This window comes from Cricetulus griseus, assembly GCF_003668045.3.
Source record: "Cricetulus griseus strain 17A/GY chromosome 1 unlocalized genomic scaffold, alternate assembly CriGri-PICRH-1.0 chr1_1, whole genome shotgun sequence".
NCBI lineage: Eukaryota > Metazoa > Chordata > Mammalia > Rodentia > Cricetidae > Cricetulus > Cricetulus griseus.
In genome coordinates this window covers 41,367,777-41,382,222 of record NW_023276807.1, presented here as the reverse complement: position 1 = coordinate 41,382,222, position 14,446 = coordinate 41,367,777, and the positions used below count along the sequence as shown (strand labels likewise).

At 41.4% G+C, this 14,446-nt stretch overlaps 1 protein-coding gene across 1 annotated transcript; it reads left to right on the top strand.

The window, feature by feature from the left end:
• Nucleotides 1-2,915: 2,915 nt before the first annotated feature.
• Mtnr1a (melatonin receptor 1A) lies at nucleotides 2,916-13,071 on the top strand. Its single transcript, XM_027391009.2, has 2 exons — nucleotides 2,916-3,172; nucleotides 11,911-13,071. The coding sequence occupies exons 1-2, from the start codon at nucleotides 2,980-2,982 to the stop codon at nucleotides 12,777-12,779; spliced, it is 1,062 nt and encodes a 353-aa protein (XP_027246810.1). The 5' UTR covers nucleotides 2,916-2,979; the 3' UTR covers nucleotides 12,780-13,071.
• The last annotated feature ends 1,375 nt before the right edge of the window (nucleotides 13,072-14,446 follow it).

The following is a 14,446-nucleotide window of genomic DNA, read 5'->3' as shown; positions in this document are numbered from 1 at the left end:
TTTTTTTTTGTTGTTTTTTTTTTTTTTTTTTTGAGACAAGAGCTCACATTGGAGCCTAGGGCTAGGCTATATGACTAATAAGATCCTTGAATCTTCCTAAGTGTGCCTACACCTGGCTTTTCACATAGATTCTGGGGGTTGGAAGTCAAGTCCTCATTCTTATGCATCAATTACTTTAGGACTTGAACTGTCTTCCAGTGCTATAATATCTATATTTAATACACCTATATGTGTTATGAACCACATCAGTCAAAAGCACAGTTTTAGGTTTTGTTCTATCTCTCTCTGTGTGTGTGTGTGTGTGTGTGTGTGTGTGTGTGGTGTGAGTGTGTATCTGTGTGTGTGTATGTATGCTAGTACACACATGCCAAGGCACAGGTGTGGAGGTCATAGGCTAACCATGGGCCTTGGGTGTCCGTCCTTCCACCTTGTGTAAGAACACCAGACCACCTGGCTATGGATTTCTGAGGATTCGCCTGTCTGCTCCCATTTGAACACAGAGGCATTTTCATGGGGTTCTGGGGATAAGACCTCATGTCTTACAGAAAGGAGGGGATGGGAGGGAGGCAGTAGAACTTGGGAAAGTAGAGGGAGGAAAAGCATAATTAGGATATATTGTACAAGAAAAATGTATTTTCAATGAAAAGGGGGGAAAGGAGCTCATTGGACCATCTCTCTAGCCCAATCTTTAGTTTTGTTTATTTTTAAGTACATAGTTTACAAGAGCTCCAAAGAGAAAATGGAGGAAAAGGCCCTGTGTATTTTCCCAGATATCGAACCTTTCTGATCTTGAGGCAATGGTTCTGGAAAGCAAACCCAGGGCTTAAGGTATGCTGAGAATGTTCTATATTACCAGTGACAGCCCCACATTCTTAACTGCATTTTTAATTGTTGTCTATCTGTGAGCTTCAATCATGTTGCTATTGGTTTTACCCTCATTCACTTGGAAAAAGATCTTTATATAATTACTAAAAATTACATTAATATAAATAATTATATGAATAATTTATACAAATTATTTTATAAAATAAAATATTTATATAATAAATTTATTGTATAAATTATATAAACAATATCCAGTATGCTCGCCAATGCTTCATTCTTAGCTACAGCATATATCACTACTCTGGTTTATTTGTGTTTTAGTAGTTTACGATATACCTATTTTCAATTATAGGAGTCAGACTTTTCTGTGGTCAATTCTAGTCTACTGAGAAATACTGTCACTTCGAAATGAGATTTGATGCTGTGGAATCAGAGGGACTCAAGTTCTAAACCTGCCCCACCCACTGCCAACTGCTTACCTCTGTATATTGCTTCACTTGCCAGTGTTAAGGAGTTTGAGCCAATGTGTGGTCCTCACAATGTCAAACCCCATCAGATGAACATTGTGCAAGATAACCCATGTGAAATAGCTACCCCAGGGCTGTGCTGGAAGCCCTTGTTCATCTGGTGACAACTGTCGTCACTGTCCTTCCTATACTCATGCTGGTTTTCTGTCCTGTTTTCTTGCCCATGCTTCCTAAGAGTCTTTTGCCACCCTAGGTCATAGAAACATTTGTCTAGGTTTTCCCTAAATATATCTTTGCTTTCAGCATGTATTCCTGTTCTTGTTAATTTAAATGGTAGCCTTCTTAAACCTGTGTTTTATTTTTTGTTTAGGTAGCATGTCACACATTCCAAGATTGTCCTCAATAGCCCAGGATAACATTGAACTTCTGACCCTCTGCCTTCACTCCTGGTTGCTGGGTTTATATGACTGAGATGCTATATCCTGTTTATACAGTCCCGAGAATTGACCCTAGGATTTCACAAACACTCTATCAGCAGAGCTATGTGTTCAGGCCCCTCTATCCAGCATTTCATTTCTTCTTGAAATTGTTGATGAATGCAACAGCTTTACTTAATATAATTTATTGAGACAGGACTTTGTACTACAGCTCTGGCTGATTGTGCAACTCCATCCTCCAGCCTCAGCCTCCAGCGCTGTAACAAAAACCACTATGCCTCATTGTTTAGTTTTTAATGTCTATTTTAAATATTGCAAGGTCACATTTTTCTGGTATTCATCTTATTCAAATTTCCTTTCTTCCATTTTTTTTCCTTCAAAGGACTCTAGAGATGTTTGGGAATTGGGCTCCTATAAAACATAGTAAGAACATGGGAATTTTAAGTGTTCAATATGAGGGCATCATATGTCTCCTAGTTTGTGCAAGCCTCCTTTCCTGTGTCGCAGGACGTCTTGGGGTTTTGTTTCTTTCTGTACAGAGCTGACTAATCCATTCCCCAGCAATCTTGCATTGTGGTTCTACATCAGCTTTCTCTTCTCGTGTTCCTGTTTTCACTGATATTTACATTTTTTTTCGTTTAATTACCCGAAAAACCCAGCACAAAATACTGTATGGTTTGTTGTCAAAGCGAAAAGGTGTCCTTTTTTTTTTTTTTTAATCATTTTTATTTTAGTTTTACACATCAGTAACTGTAAAGTTGATGAGTTAAGAGTCTATTTCATCCTCACTCTGCCGATAAGGAATCTAGGGAATCTGGTGTCTCAGTTACCTACTCCTGTCCCGGTTAGGGTTCAAGTCCATGCCTTGTGGCATGCCGGGTGGGTCCAGATCCCAGGAGAAAAGCTTCATTTCCTCTCTGCTTGCCGGCTCCACCCGTCTTGCCGAGTCTACCCGCACGAGGGCGCAATGTGCACGTGCTGCGGGACTTTGGAGTCCAAGATGCCCGGCAGTGGACAGCAGGTGTCAGCAGGCGTCAGCGGCCAAATGCAGAGAGGGTGTCCGGCCACGGGGAGGGACTGGAGGGGGCAGGACCGCCGCGAAGCAGCCTTAAGGATGCAAAGTAGGCGCGGGAGGGCTGTGCCAAGCCATAAAAAGTGGCGGAGAGGGCGGGAGCAGAGCCAGGCACTCGGGGGCGCGGAGCGACAGGACGATGGCTTTGGCTGCGCTGCGGTGAGACACCCAGGGGACCATGAAGGGCAATGGCAGCGGTCTACTCAATGCCTCACAGCAGGCACCAGGCAGCGGGGAGGGTGGGCAGCAGCGGCCGTCGTGGCTGGCCTCTACGCTGGCCTTCATCCTCATCTTCACCATCGTGGTGGACATCCTGGGCAACCTGCTGGTCATCCTGTCTGTGTACCGCAACAAGAAGCTCAGGAACGCAGGTAGGGACTCCCAGCACCTCTTCCAACGCTAGCCCCCTTGTGGGACCCCGAGAAAAGTTCAGGAAGTTGGGCTCTGAGACATGGAACTTTGGGTTATTCTTTCCTCTTAGAGAATGTGGGTTACCTTCTCTTTACCCCTTTCCTCTAAGATGTCTTGTCAGAGATCTTCCGTAAGTCTTCAGTCCTTCGAGATGGAAAGCCCTTAAATGATTTCTGTTCCCTTCAGGAGTATTCCCTTCACGCTAGCTTTCCGATTCTCGGGTTCGTTAGATAGGGTACCAGTTGAGTAAATTCCTCAAGACACCTTTTCAAATTAGATCAAGGAACTCATCAGTTGTTTGGATTTGCATATAAATCAGTTTTCCCAACTTTGCTAAAATATGAGGAGATACATGAGCTGCCAAAATGACAGAGCAGCTGTTTCTGTTTTCTTGTCAGGTGTGGTTTTTTCAGCTAATAGCATCACACTGCAGGGCGGAGGGGGTGGCCCTAAGAATGCTGGAAGAGGGGCAAAATGACTTTCACTCCTCAAGCCAACAAGTCTGAAATTAAAAATGGACATTGTAGCGAGGAATGCATTCACATATAATGTAGGATGAAGCTTAATTCAGTATTTGAGTTACATTTGGGGTTCCCCCAAGCAATGAGTTGAACCAGTTTTCCTGGGTAAGAGCAGGTCTGTAGGTTCTTCATGAGCTACTACTTTTCATCTTTAAATGGTGTCGGGTGACTTGGTTTTCTGTCCCTTGTTTGGAAGTAAACTTTGGAAGAATGGTAGAGAGGAAGCCATTCATTTAAATACTTGCCAAAAGTAGTATTTTTGTCCTAAAGTGGGTAGCTTGTGAAGATGCAAATTCAGGTAGAATATCTCTCCTCCCCCTTTGCCCTAGCTTCCAAAATGCTTCAGGCTGTGCAAAGTATAGGAGTTAGTTTGAAGTCATCTAATACTATGACTTCCATTTGGCTTAGGAAATGGGATGACTTCCTTTCACAAGCGATTGGCTTAAAGTAGAATTCTGTCTTCAGAATTCAATAGCTCAGTGGTAGCATTTGCCCAGCACTGGGAAAGTCCTAGGTCTGATTTTTCAGCACTGCAATAAAGGGATAGCCGGGGGAGCACACACCCTCCTGTAAGTAGGGGGTCACTTTCTGCAGGCTGCATGTGGCTCTCAGCACCCCCACACAGAGAATTCTTTGGTCAGCACAAGGGTGGGGTGTCAGACTTACCCACTTTACAGAGAGGGGCACATGAAGCTCAGAGGTTCTGGGGTGGGAGGGGTTGATTCTTCGAGCTTCTGCCTGGAGCCCATCCACGCTGCTTCACTCATGTCTGTAACTTACATTCGGGAAGTCTGAATGGTACAAGACCTTTCCTGTAAAGAGTGTTCACGTTCCTAGTGGCTTCAGAAAAGTACTCACAACTGCCCTACCGCTCTGGGCTTCATTGGCTAAGCAACTTCTTGAGCGGAGAGTCTATATACTGCATTCCCAAAGCTATAAGGAAGATCCAGGTGACCTTTAGTCCACAAAGCATCATATTTTTATAATTGGGCTATTTGCTAAAATACACCACTGTCGAGTTCAAACCATTTGAGGCTTAGAAAAAAAAATAGTGATTTGGATCAGAGCTAAAGATAGCTGGTTCAATTATGTTACTAGATGCTTATTAAAAGTTTTATTGATGCTAGGTGTCACTGTGCACACCTTTAATCCCAGTACAAGAAGGAAGAGACAAGTGGGTCTCTATGAGTTTGAGGCCAGCCTGGTCTATACAGTGAGTTCCAGGCAAACTAAAATTACATATGAGACCCTGTCTCAAAATAAATGTTTTAATGACTGCTCAATTTGTGTATTTGTTCAATTTTTTTGGTTGGTTTTAAAAATGGGAAGATGATAAATAGGCTGGAAGATGTCTTGGCAGTTAACAGCACTGGCTGCTCTTGCAGAAGACCCAGATTAGGTTCCCAGAACCCACGTGTCAGCTCTCGTTCATCTGCACCTCCAATTCCAGGGGATCCTACACACTCTCCTCACCTGCGTGGACACAAGGCATGTATGTGCTACACATACGCACATGGAGACAAACACCCATACAGAGAAAATAAAAATATATAAATCTTTTCTAAACAGGAAAGATAAAAAAAAGAGTTAAGAATGCTAAAGCCCACAAACGTTCAAATAGTTCTTTCCTTTGGAAATTCGGTATAATTGCAGAATTATTTTTAACCTCTTCCTTTTCTCAAGAGACTAGGATGGCCTTTGGTGTCTGGAGGAAGAAATCCCCAATATTTAATTACCTGAGGGGCTGATCAATCACAACCTGCACCGCCTCCAAGCAACCAATCAGATGCTAAAGGTTGACTGATTATCTGCTCTTTTCCTGTCCAAGTTTTTTTTTTTTCTTTTCTTTCGAGAAATGATACATCCCCAGTCCAGTGGGTGTAACACGGTGGAGAGATTCCTGCAGTTATGATCTCACTGCATACATTCCAAATTTCCACTTTTGACAGAATGCCTAAACTTCAGCCCCACACTATGCTCTGTTGTAACTGTTGCAAGTATCAAGCTAACAGATGTCTATGAAAATACTTTGAAAAAACGTGGAGAAAGTAAAGCTAGACAGACATTTGGACTTGATTGTTTTGTTTTGCTAGGGGCAGCATTGCAGGCTCTGAATTGGTGCATTTTTCTATATGTACATTATACTTAATAAAACTTTTCATAAAACAATACAACAGCATCCTGCTTGTTCATAATTCAGGATATAACGACGGCTGAAACTTAACAAAATAGTAGTAGGCTTTCATGCATATAGAGTTGGGCTCTATAGAACTCGGACTTCTACAAAGTCGTCCTGGTGCTAGGGTCTGGGTGCCCATGATTACAAGGAACAAATTAGGGAAACATAGGTGGCACTGTTCTATAGCCCCACTGAATCTTTGGAAGCTACCATCTTATTCTTAAGTTCCAAGCCCCCTTGGAATTCAATGAGAATCTGACAGAGCAGTAAACAAGAGAGCAAGGAAAGGATTCAAGGGAAAGACAGACATCGGGGACTGAATTTCACGGCAGAGATGGGAAAACCACCCCAGTTCTTTACGGAGCTGAAAGGCTGTCTTACGTTTCCTAGGAAGGAAACTCGAGTTAGAGGATTGGCTCTCACAGTCATGCTGGGGCTTGACAGGAGGAACTTTACGGCAGCAAGGAAAGCAGAATTGGGCAAAGGAGAGAGTAAGCAAGATGGGGATTCGGGTACAGCCTAGCCTGGCTTAGCTTAATCTACAGCTAGGATCCTCTGGGATCGCATCCACATTATTGTCTTTGCCCAAGACCAGGCTTTCTGTCTCCCTGTATCAGTTACTGGTCACAAGGGCAGTCACTGGAGAGCCGCTGTGAGCCCATAGGTAGAGTGTGGTCCTCAGAAATTTCAGAGAGAAATGGGGCTTCTTGGCAAACGGGATCCGAGACAGGCGCAACAACTCTCTCCCTTATAGGATGCCCCTCTCCACCATGATGTGAAGTCCAGGAGGGCTTACGGCGGGGCGGGGCTTCTGCAGCCAGCATTATGAAGAGAGCACCCAGGCAGGAATCAATATTGTGACAATATTGTGATAGTCGGTGGGAAGGGGTTAATGTAACAGCTTCGTGTACTAAAGCCTAAAGCCAAGGTCCCAACGCTGCGGTGTCAGACTGATGACTTCTCCAAGTGATGCAGAAGTACTTATCCAAAGGCAAGCCAGAAGTCAGCCTTGCACAAAACAGATTGCTTTTCAGCAACAGAAACTAACGAGCCCTAAGCGTCTGGTCCGCAATAGGACTCGCGGAGCAGACTTCATGGAGGAACTGCTTTATGAAAAGGACAGCGGACAGCTTGTTCTCATCTTTTGGGTCATGTAAAAAATTCTTTTGTGAATCATGCTAACCTATAACTGTACAGAGAAGGGAATTCTGGGAACATGAGACTCAATATAGCACCAAATCAGTTGCCCCCTTGTGGCATCTTGACAAGTAGATATTTCTTTTAGTCTAAGGGTAACTTTCTAATAAAGGAGATACTGAAATGATGCCCCTGCCTGACAAAATGTGGCTGCTCTTCAGAAAATTGGAACACGCCAACCTCTTTCCCTAAGACAGTCATGTCTTTGTCCATCTTTACATGACTTTTATTATTTTTCTAACTGAATCACAGCCCCCATTTATACCCTATAGTTTAATTACTGAAATACAGGCTTCACTTCTACCACAAGTTAGATGGCAGGACAATAGCAAAGGGAAAGAGAAAACAATAGTCAATGGGGTCACAGTTAACCATGGTAAACAAGAAATACTCATAATTATTTTAGTGCTCGTCTCTGCAGTTGGTCTCATGATCATTATAAGTATTTTTAAGTACTTTTGATTCCCAGCTTTCTCTTACCTTTAAGATACATACTTTCTGGGTCTTGTATAATGATAATGTGTCTTCCCTCTTGATAACATGATTGATGATAGTAATGTCCCCCCTCCCATTGGGTCACTGAAATGATGAGCCCAAAGTACATAAATGTCAGCCTCAGTTTCCAGTTTAATGAAACTGTGGACTCAAGTGCAGGTGGAAGTGTGTCTTCCTTGGAATTAAGCCTTTAGCCTCTCAAAGCTGTCCAGGCCTTTGACACTGCAGCATGATGTTCTAATTCACACAGGTAAAGGGCCAGATAGACATCTTAGGATACATGGGGTCCATGGACTGCAGGTTGGTAGGATAAACATGTCTATAAGACCAAGAAAACCTAAAGTTGCAAAGGCAGAAGACAGGAAGCAAACAGTTTGGTAAGGAGTCACTAGTATGCCATCCTCCTTTGCTTTTATGACCAGTGAATCTTTGGTATGAGGTTAATAATACTATAGGCTAATCACAGAGTTAGCACTCATATCCCATCCTGGGGTATCCCAGCCACAGGGTGACCCAGTTTGTTTGTTTTTTTAAAGATTTTATTTATTATGTGTACAACATTCTGCTTCCATGTATATCTGTACACCAGAAGAGGGCACCAGATCTTGTAAGGAATGGTCGTGAGCCACCATATGGATGCTGGGAATTGAACTCAGGTCCTCTGGAAGAGCAGCCAGTGCTCTTAACCTCTGAGCTATCTCTCTAGCCCGACCCAGTTTGTTTTTAAATGAACCCTCAAAACCAATATTCTAAGGTGGGAAACAACAATCTAGTGAATTCCAAGACCATGTCCCCACTTTTGTACAATAAATTCCTTAGTTAGCAGTATGACTTGAAAAATTCCAACATGGTGGGCAGGGGCACGCACCCTAAAAGGGAATACTATTCAGTGTTTAGAATTCCCTTTGATTTTAGTCAAAACAAAATATCCCATATGTCTGTAATCTCAGGAAGAAGACCAGAGACAGGGCTCATCACCTAACAGGTAGGAGAAGGAGGGGGTATCAGGGCTCAGCTAGACATATTTTTGCCTCCTCCAAAGGCAGAGATTTGCATGTTTGTTTGTTAACTTATTTTCCCTCCATTTTAGAATGTCTCCCATAGAGAGTATTCATTCCTCATGTTTGTATCTCAAACAGCACCCACAGGGACTTTTCATGGGTTTGATCATGTAAATTACTTCATTACCTCCAGACATTTGAAACAAAATAAGCTTTGTACTAAAAGTTCCTGTTTCTTTAGTTACAATTAAAGAAAGAAGATAAAAAGCAGTCATGACATGAGAAATGCACCCAATGTTTTTATTTAAAAAAATGCTCTAAAGCAAATTCTTTGTGTGCCTATTTGTGGTACATGTGTATATATGTTTGTATGTTTTACACATATGCATGCATATGCATACATGTGTGTACATGTATGTATAAATGTACAGTACATGTCTGTGTGTGTATATAGACCATAGGTGGACATTGGATAGTTTTATTAGTTACTCTCCACCTTAATTTTTGTGTCACAGTATCCTAGTGAACCCAGAGTTCTCTGATTTGCCTAGAATGACTTGCTAATGAGTTCTAGGATGCTGTATCTCCACACTTCCAGCATCAGGACTGTGGGTGTATGTAGCCATGCATGGCATTTTACAGGGGTGTGGGGGGCATTAACTCAGGTCCTCTGCTTGTGTAGCAGTCACTGGACCCTCTGCCCCATTGTCCTAGGTTCTTTAAAAGTTTGTGAAAAGCTGGAGATGAGTCCAAATGAAAGGTTTAATGGCAAATTATTTTTCCCCACAGATAATTTTAAATTACAAGTGAAATGGTTAAATTCTGGAGTCAGTCCATTTTAGCTAAAAATATTTAATAGTTTAAAATGATATATAGTATACAAAACCTAAGCATCAAAACAGTACTTTTAAAGCCAGAATGGCAGGAAGTAAAATGGCTTAATGTAGACTTATTCTTAAAGAACTTAAAATTCAAACCACAGACAACGTCGCAGTTATGTGTATGGCTTTGATTCTTCATGTCTTTTACAGCAATTTTGCTTCATTACTATTCAGTTAACTACATTAATTAAATCATTAGTTTAATTTTCTTTGGATTGATCTCATTTTACAAATGTTTAGGGAAAAAATTAAGCCAGAGATTCTATATCAGGTGGTTTTGTCCCCTCCCGCTGTAATGTTTGCTTGTGTTATATTTAGGGGAGTTAGGGAGGGAAATTTCTTTCTTCCTTTCTTCTTTCTTTGTTCCTTTCTTTCACTTAAGGACACTGCTAGGTAAGAGAACTATAGCATTTTGTCATAATTATTGACATTTTAAGACCATGTGTTCTTCTGGGAGGTTGGAGGTGGATATGGTACATGTGTTGGCATGTGCATGTATGTGGGGCAGATACATGTGTGCATGCTTCTGGAGGCAATTGGTGTTGTTGAGCATCTTCTTCCAATGTTTTCTTCCTTAATTTTGAAACAAGGTTTCTCCAGATCCTGGAGCTCATCTGTTGGCTAAAACGGATGGTCAGTGATCTCTTGGGACCAACCTATCTCTGTCTCCCCATCACTGTGTCTACAGTTATTTGCTACCATGCCTCACTTTTTACATAAGTTCTGGGTATCCAAACTTGGGTCCTTATACCTGTGTGTCAACCATTTTGCCACCTGAGATGTTTCTCTATCCCATGAGATCAAGTATTCTATTCTTAACCCCCACTGAAGTTAGCATTCTATTAATTTCTATAGATAATATCAAACTTGCTCTTGATTCTGTTATGGTTTTGTCTTCCTGTCTGTTCCTACTCAGTTCCCCAGAACCCTTTATATGCAGTTGTTAAGTCCTTATTGGATGAAATGTATTATAACATTCCCATTCCAAATTAAATGCAGTATAAATAAAATAATTTTGGCATCTTCAAAGGGAGAACTGCTTATCTCTGGTTGGGCAAATAAGATGTCCATTTAGGACAGGCTTGAAAAAATTAGTAAAATTTTCAAAACTGGATTGAGAAGCAACGCAAAAGAGAAGGGATATTAAGAAATTAAGTTTCTTTAAAGCCACAAAAATAAAAGATTGTATTGGTAGAACATCTCATAAAATTTAGCTAGAGTCCCTTTTCTACACACTGAAAATGTGTTCCATTATCAAATTAGGACAGAAGATTACCACTTATTCTGAATATGTGGGGTTTAATGTTCTCATCTTGTTATTCATAAATGCAAGAGAATGTCTTTCCTTTTGTTTTGAGGGAGGGAGTTGCAGAACATAATTAACTTTCTTATGAGTTGGAGACAGTTCTCAGTGTTTGACATAACTGCCTCATCTAAGACTCACTTGACACTAGGAGGGAAGACACCATCAAACCTCTCTGTATCATAGGAGAAGGAATGGAACCTTGGCAAAGTGAAGTGCCTCTGTTCAGTTCCATAGCTAGTCTGATAATACCACTGTTCAAATCCGTGATGGTGGAGCCCTTTTCTCTTAGGACAAAGACACATGGCCCTCCAACACAAGAAGCTAGAGGCCCTTTAAAAGCTTTGGAAGAACCAGAGAGGTAAGGGATCTAGAATTTAGGAATAGATGGCCAACTTGAGTGATGTTAGATTTCTCAGGTGAGATCCCAAACAAAAGACCACATGGACATGTAATGGTCTTGAGAATGGTCACAAGAAGAGAAAATAGTCTGAAATTCCATGCTTTGGAAAATGGAATGCTCTGAAAAGACAGAAATTCATAAAGTGGGCTTGACTAGATAAAGGCAACATTGAAGTTTATCAGTGGCATTTATTCACAACTGCCACATGGTTCCAGGTCATCCAAGCTTAGGAAAGAGCTTGTCCACCCGCCCCCAACTCCGCCCTGGTCATCTCTTTCTCCTCTCCTCCCTTCTTTTCTTTAGCACATGGAAGTAGATGGGTCATATAAATGGAATGTGAGTATATATGTTTGCATGTCTGTTTGTATGCATGCATGTGTAAGTTCATGGGTGTGTGGATGGGGTTGGTATTGGTGTCTTCTTCAATCATTCTACAACTTCATTTTTGAGGCAGGCTCTCTCAGTTGAACCCAGAGCTTGCCACTCTTACTAATGTGGGGATCCCATGTCTCTATCTACCTTTCAGTGGGACTATAGCCAGGCATTCAAGCCCACAGGACTTTTGGATGGGTCCCGAGAATCCAAAACCTAGTCCTCAAGCTAGCACGGCCAGTTGCACTGGCTGTATTTCCAGTCCTCCTATCTTTAAAATATGCTTAAAGATGCAATGCTTGTAATACTGGTGTTAACATGTGTTCTATACATCTTTCTCTCTTAGGAAATATATTTGTGGTGAGCTTGGCTGTTGCAGACCTCGTGGTTGCTATTTACCCTTATCCCTTGGTGCTGACATCCATATTTAACAATGGATGGAATCTGGGATATCTGCACTGTCAAATTAGTGCGTTCCTGATGGGTTTGAGTGTCATTGGCTCCATATTCAACATTACCGGGATTGCCATTAACCGCTACTGCTACATTTGCCACAGTCTCAAGTACGACAGACTCTACAGTAACAAGAATTCCCTCTGCTACGTGTTCCTGATATGGGTGTTGACGCTTGTTGCCATCATGCCCAACCTGCAAACCGGAACTCTCCAGTATGATCCCCGGATCTACTCCTGTACCTTCACGCAGTCTGTCAGCTCTGCGTACACGATAGCAGTGGTGGTTTTCCATTTCATTGTGCCTATGATTATCGTCATCTTCTGCTACTTAAGAATCTGGATCCTGGTTCTTCAGGTCCGACGGAGGGTGAAACCTGACAGCAAACCCAGACTGAAGCCACAGGACTTCAGGAACTTTGTCACCATGTTTGTTGTTTTTGTACTTTTTGCTATTTGCTGGGCCCCACTCAACTTCATCGGGCTCATTGTGGCTTCAGATCCTGCCAACATGGTCCCCAGGATCCCAGAGTGGCTGTTTGTGGCTAGTTACTACATGGCATATTTCAACAGCTGCCTCAATGCAATTATATATGGACTCCTGAACCAGAATTTCAGACAGGAATACAAAAGAATTATCGTCTCATTGTTCACAGCCAAGATGTTCTCTGTAGACAGCTCAAATGATGTGCCAGATAAGATTAATTGTAAGCCTGCTCCACTCATAGCCAATAATAATTTAATAAAGGTGGACTCTGTTTAAAAAGCCAGTGGTGCTAGCAAATTATCCACACTGGTTGGGGGTGGGGGGGTCTTACTGCCTTCTGTGTTTGCTTTCTCCTGTCTAGAAACCAGCATAGTCCAACCTGAAGCTCTTTAGAGTTGCCTCTGTTAGTAGTGGAACTGACCCACTGTCTGATTTATAATCAGCTCTAGAGATAGAGTTCTGTCTATCAAGGGGAATACTGACCATGAACAGCCATGTGTTAAATAAACAATATATATCAGTGGAGGAGGTTGAAGCAAAATGTGAAATGAATTCAAGAAAAGAGAGACTGTGGGAACCTTTCTTTTTATTGTAAACAAGTAACTCAAATACAGTACAGGTGTCCCTCCTTACCTGTGGTTGAAATAAAATAATCACAAAAACTTCACCTGTGTGGAACATGGACATATTTCTCTTTCTTGGCACAATCCCCTAAACAATATAGTATACTGTTTATAATGTACTAAACTTTACTTGTAACCCAGCAAGGATATAATGTACTGTATGTATAAGGAATATGGGTCAGTTATATACAAATTCTGCCTCAATTTTCTTTAAGCTATTTGAGCATCTTCAGGTTTTCTTATGATTGGTGTTGGGGATGCTGTAACTAGTCCACAAGAGATACCGAGGGATGACTATAATTTCCTTCCCTCGAATCTTCAAAAAGATCTCCAACAGGGAAAAGATGGGTTTGTTTTATTTGTATATAACTGAGTAGAACACAAAGGGAATGTGAGATAAAAGACTGTTATTAAGGAGTGAAAAGATGAAAATGAATCTATGAAAGACCCCACAGCAATAGCAACAACCATAGTCACCAGCACACACTATTCGGCTGGCAGTCTCACAGTACTGGGCACCTCTGACTATAATCCAAATGGTTGCCACCCTGCAGCATGCTGCAGGGGTCAAGGGATCAAGAACTACTATACATCAATCTATTCAGATGTCAGTAATTGTGATGTTTGAAGGCACTGGCTAAGTTTATTCCACTTTATCAGGCATGTGACCTAGTGTTCTGTCACTACTCTGTATTTCTGTTGATTGACTGCATTATCTACACTGTTCATTGAAAACTGAAGGGTTCGGGAGAACTTAGGTATGGTACAGCAAATGCTCTAGATTGATGATCTGATTCCATAAGCGAATGATTTAAACCAAAGAGATCTTACCTGACAGAAAGTGCAAAACCAATACTTTTCAAGAATTCACTTCTGTATTTGTTCGTCCCAAGATTTTAAGTCTTAGAATGAAAACATACAAAAACAAGCCACATTTGTTCGACAAAACTCTGATTTTATAAATGCTGGCTATACTTTATCCCAGATGTCTGCTAGGGACTGCTGTAGTGTTACATCCAATACTTTGCTACAGATTACAGGTATGTTCTCCTTCATTTTAAATACCTATAACAAAACTTTTACATAAATCATAAGTTGATGGCTGTGAACTCACACACACAAGCAGGGAAAAATATATTTTGATAAATTTGCCGTTATTTGTATATCTACATAGGATTTCCTTGGGAACATTAGAGATTATAGTTTGAGACTCCTCTGATGAGTCTTTTCCTCAGACAAATTTAGGAAATACCTAATTATGTTGGAGGTAGTGGTTGCTGAGCTATACATACCCATAATTTTTAAAGACCTTTTACAAGT

Excerpts from the sequence above, each read along its gene's own strand:
- Mtnr1a (XM_027391009.2), top strand. The coding sequence starts at position 2,980 with ATGAAGGGCAATGGCAGCGGTCTACTCAATGCCTCACAGCAGGCACCA. Across the intron at positions 3,173-11,910 it reads CAAGAAGCTCAGGAACGCAG|GAAATATATTTGTGGTGAGC; the intron begins GTAGGGACTCCC and ends TTTCTCTCTTAG.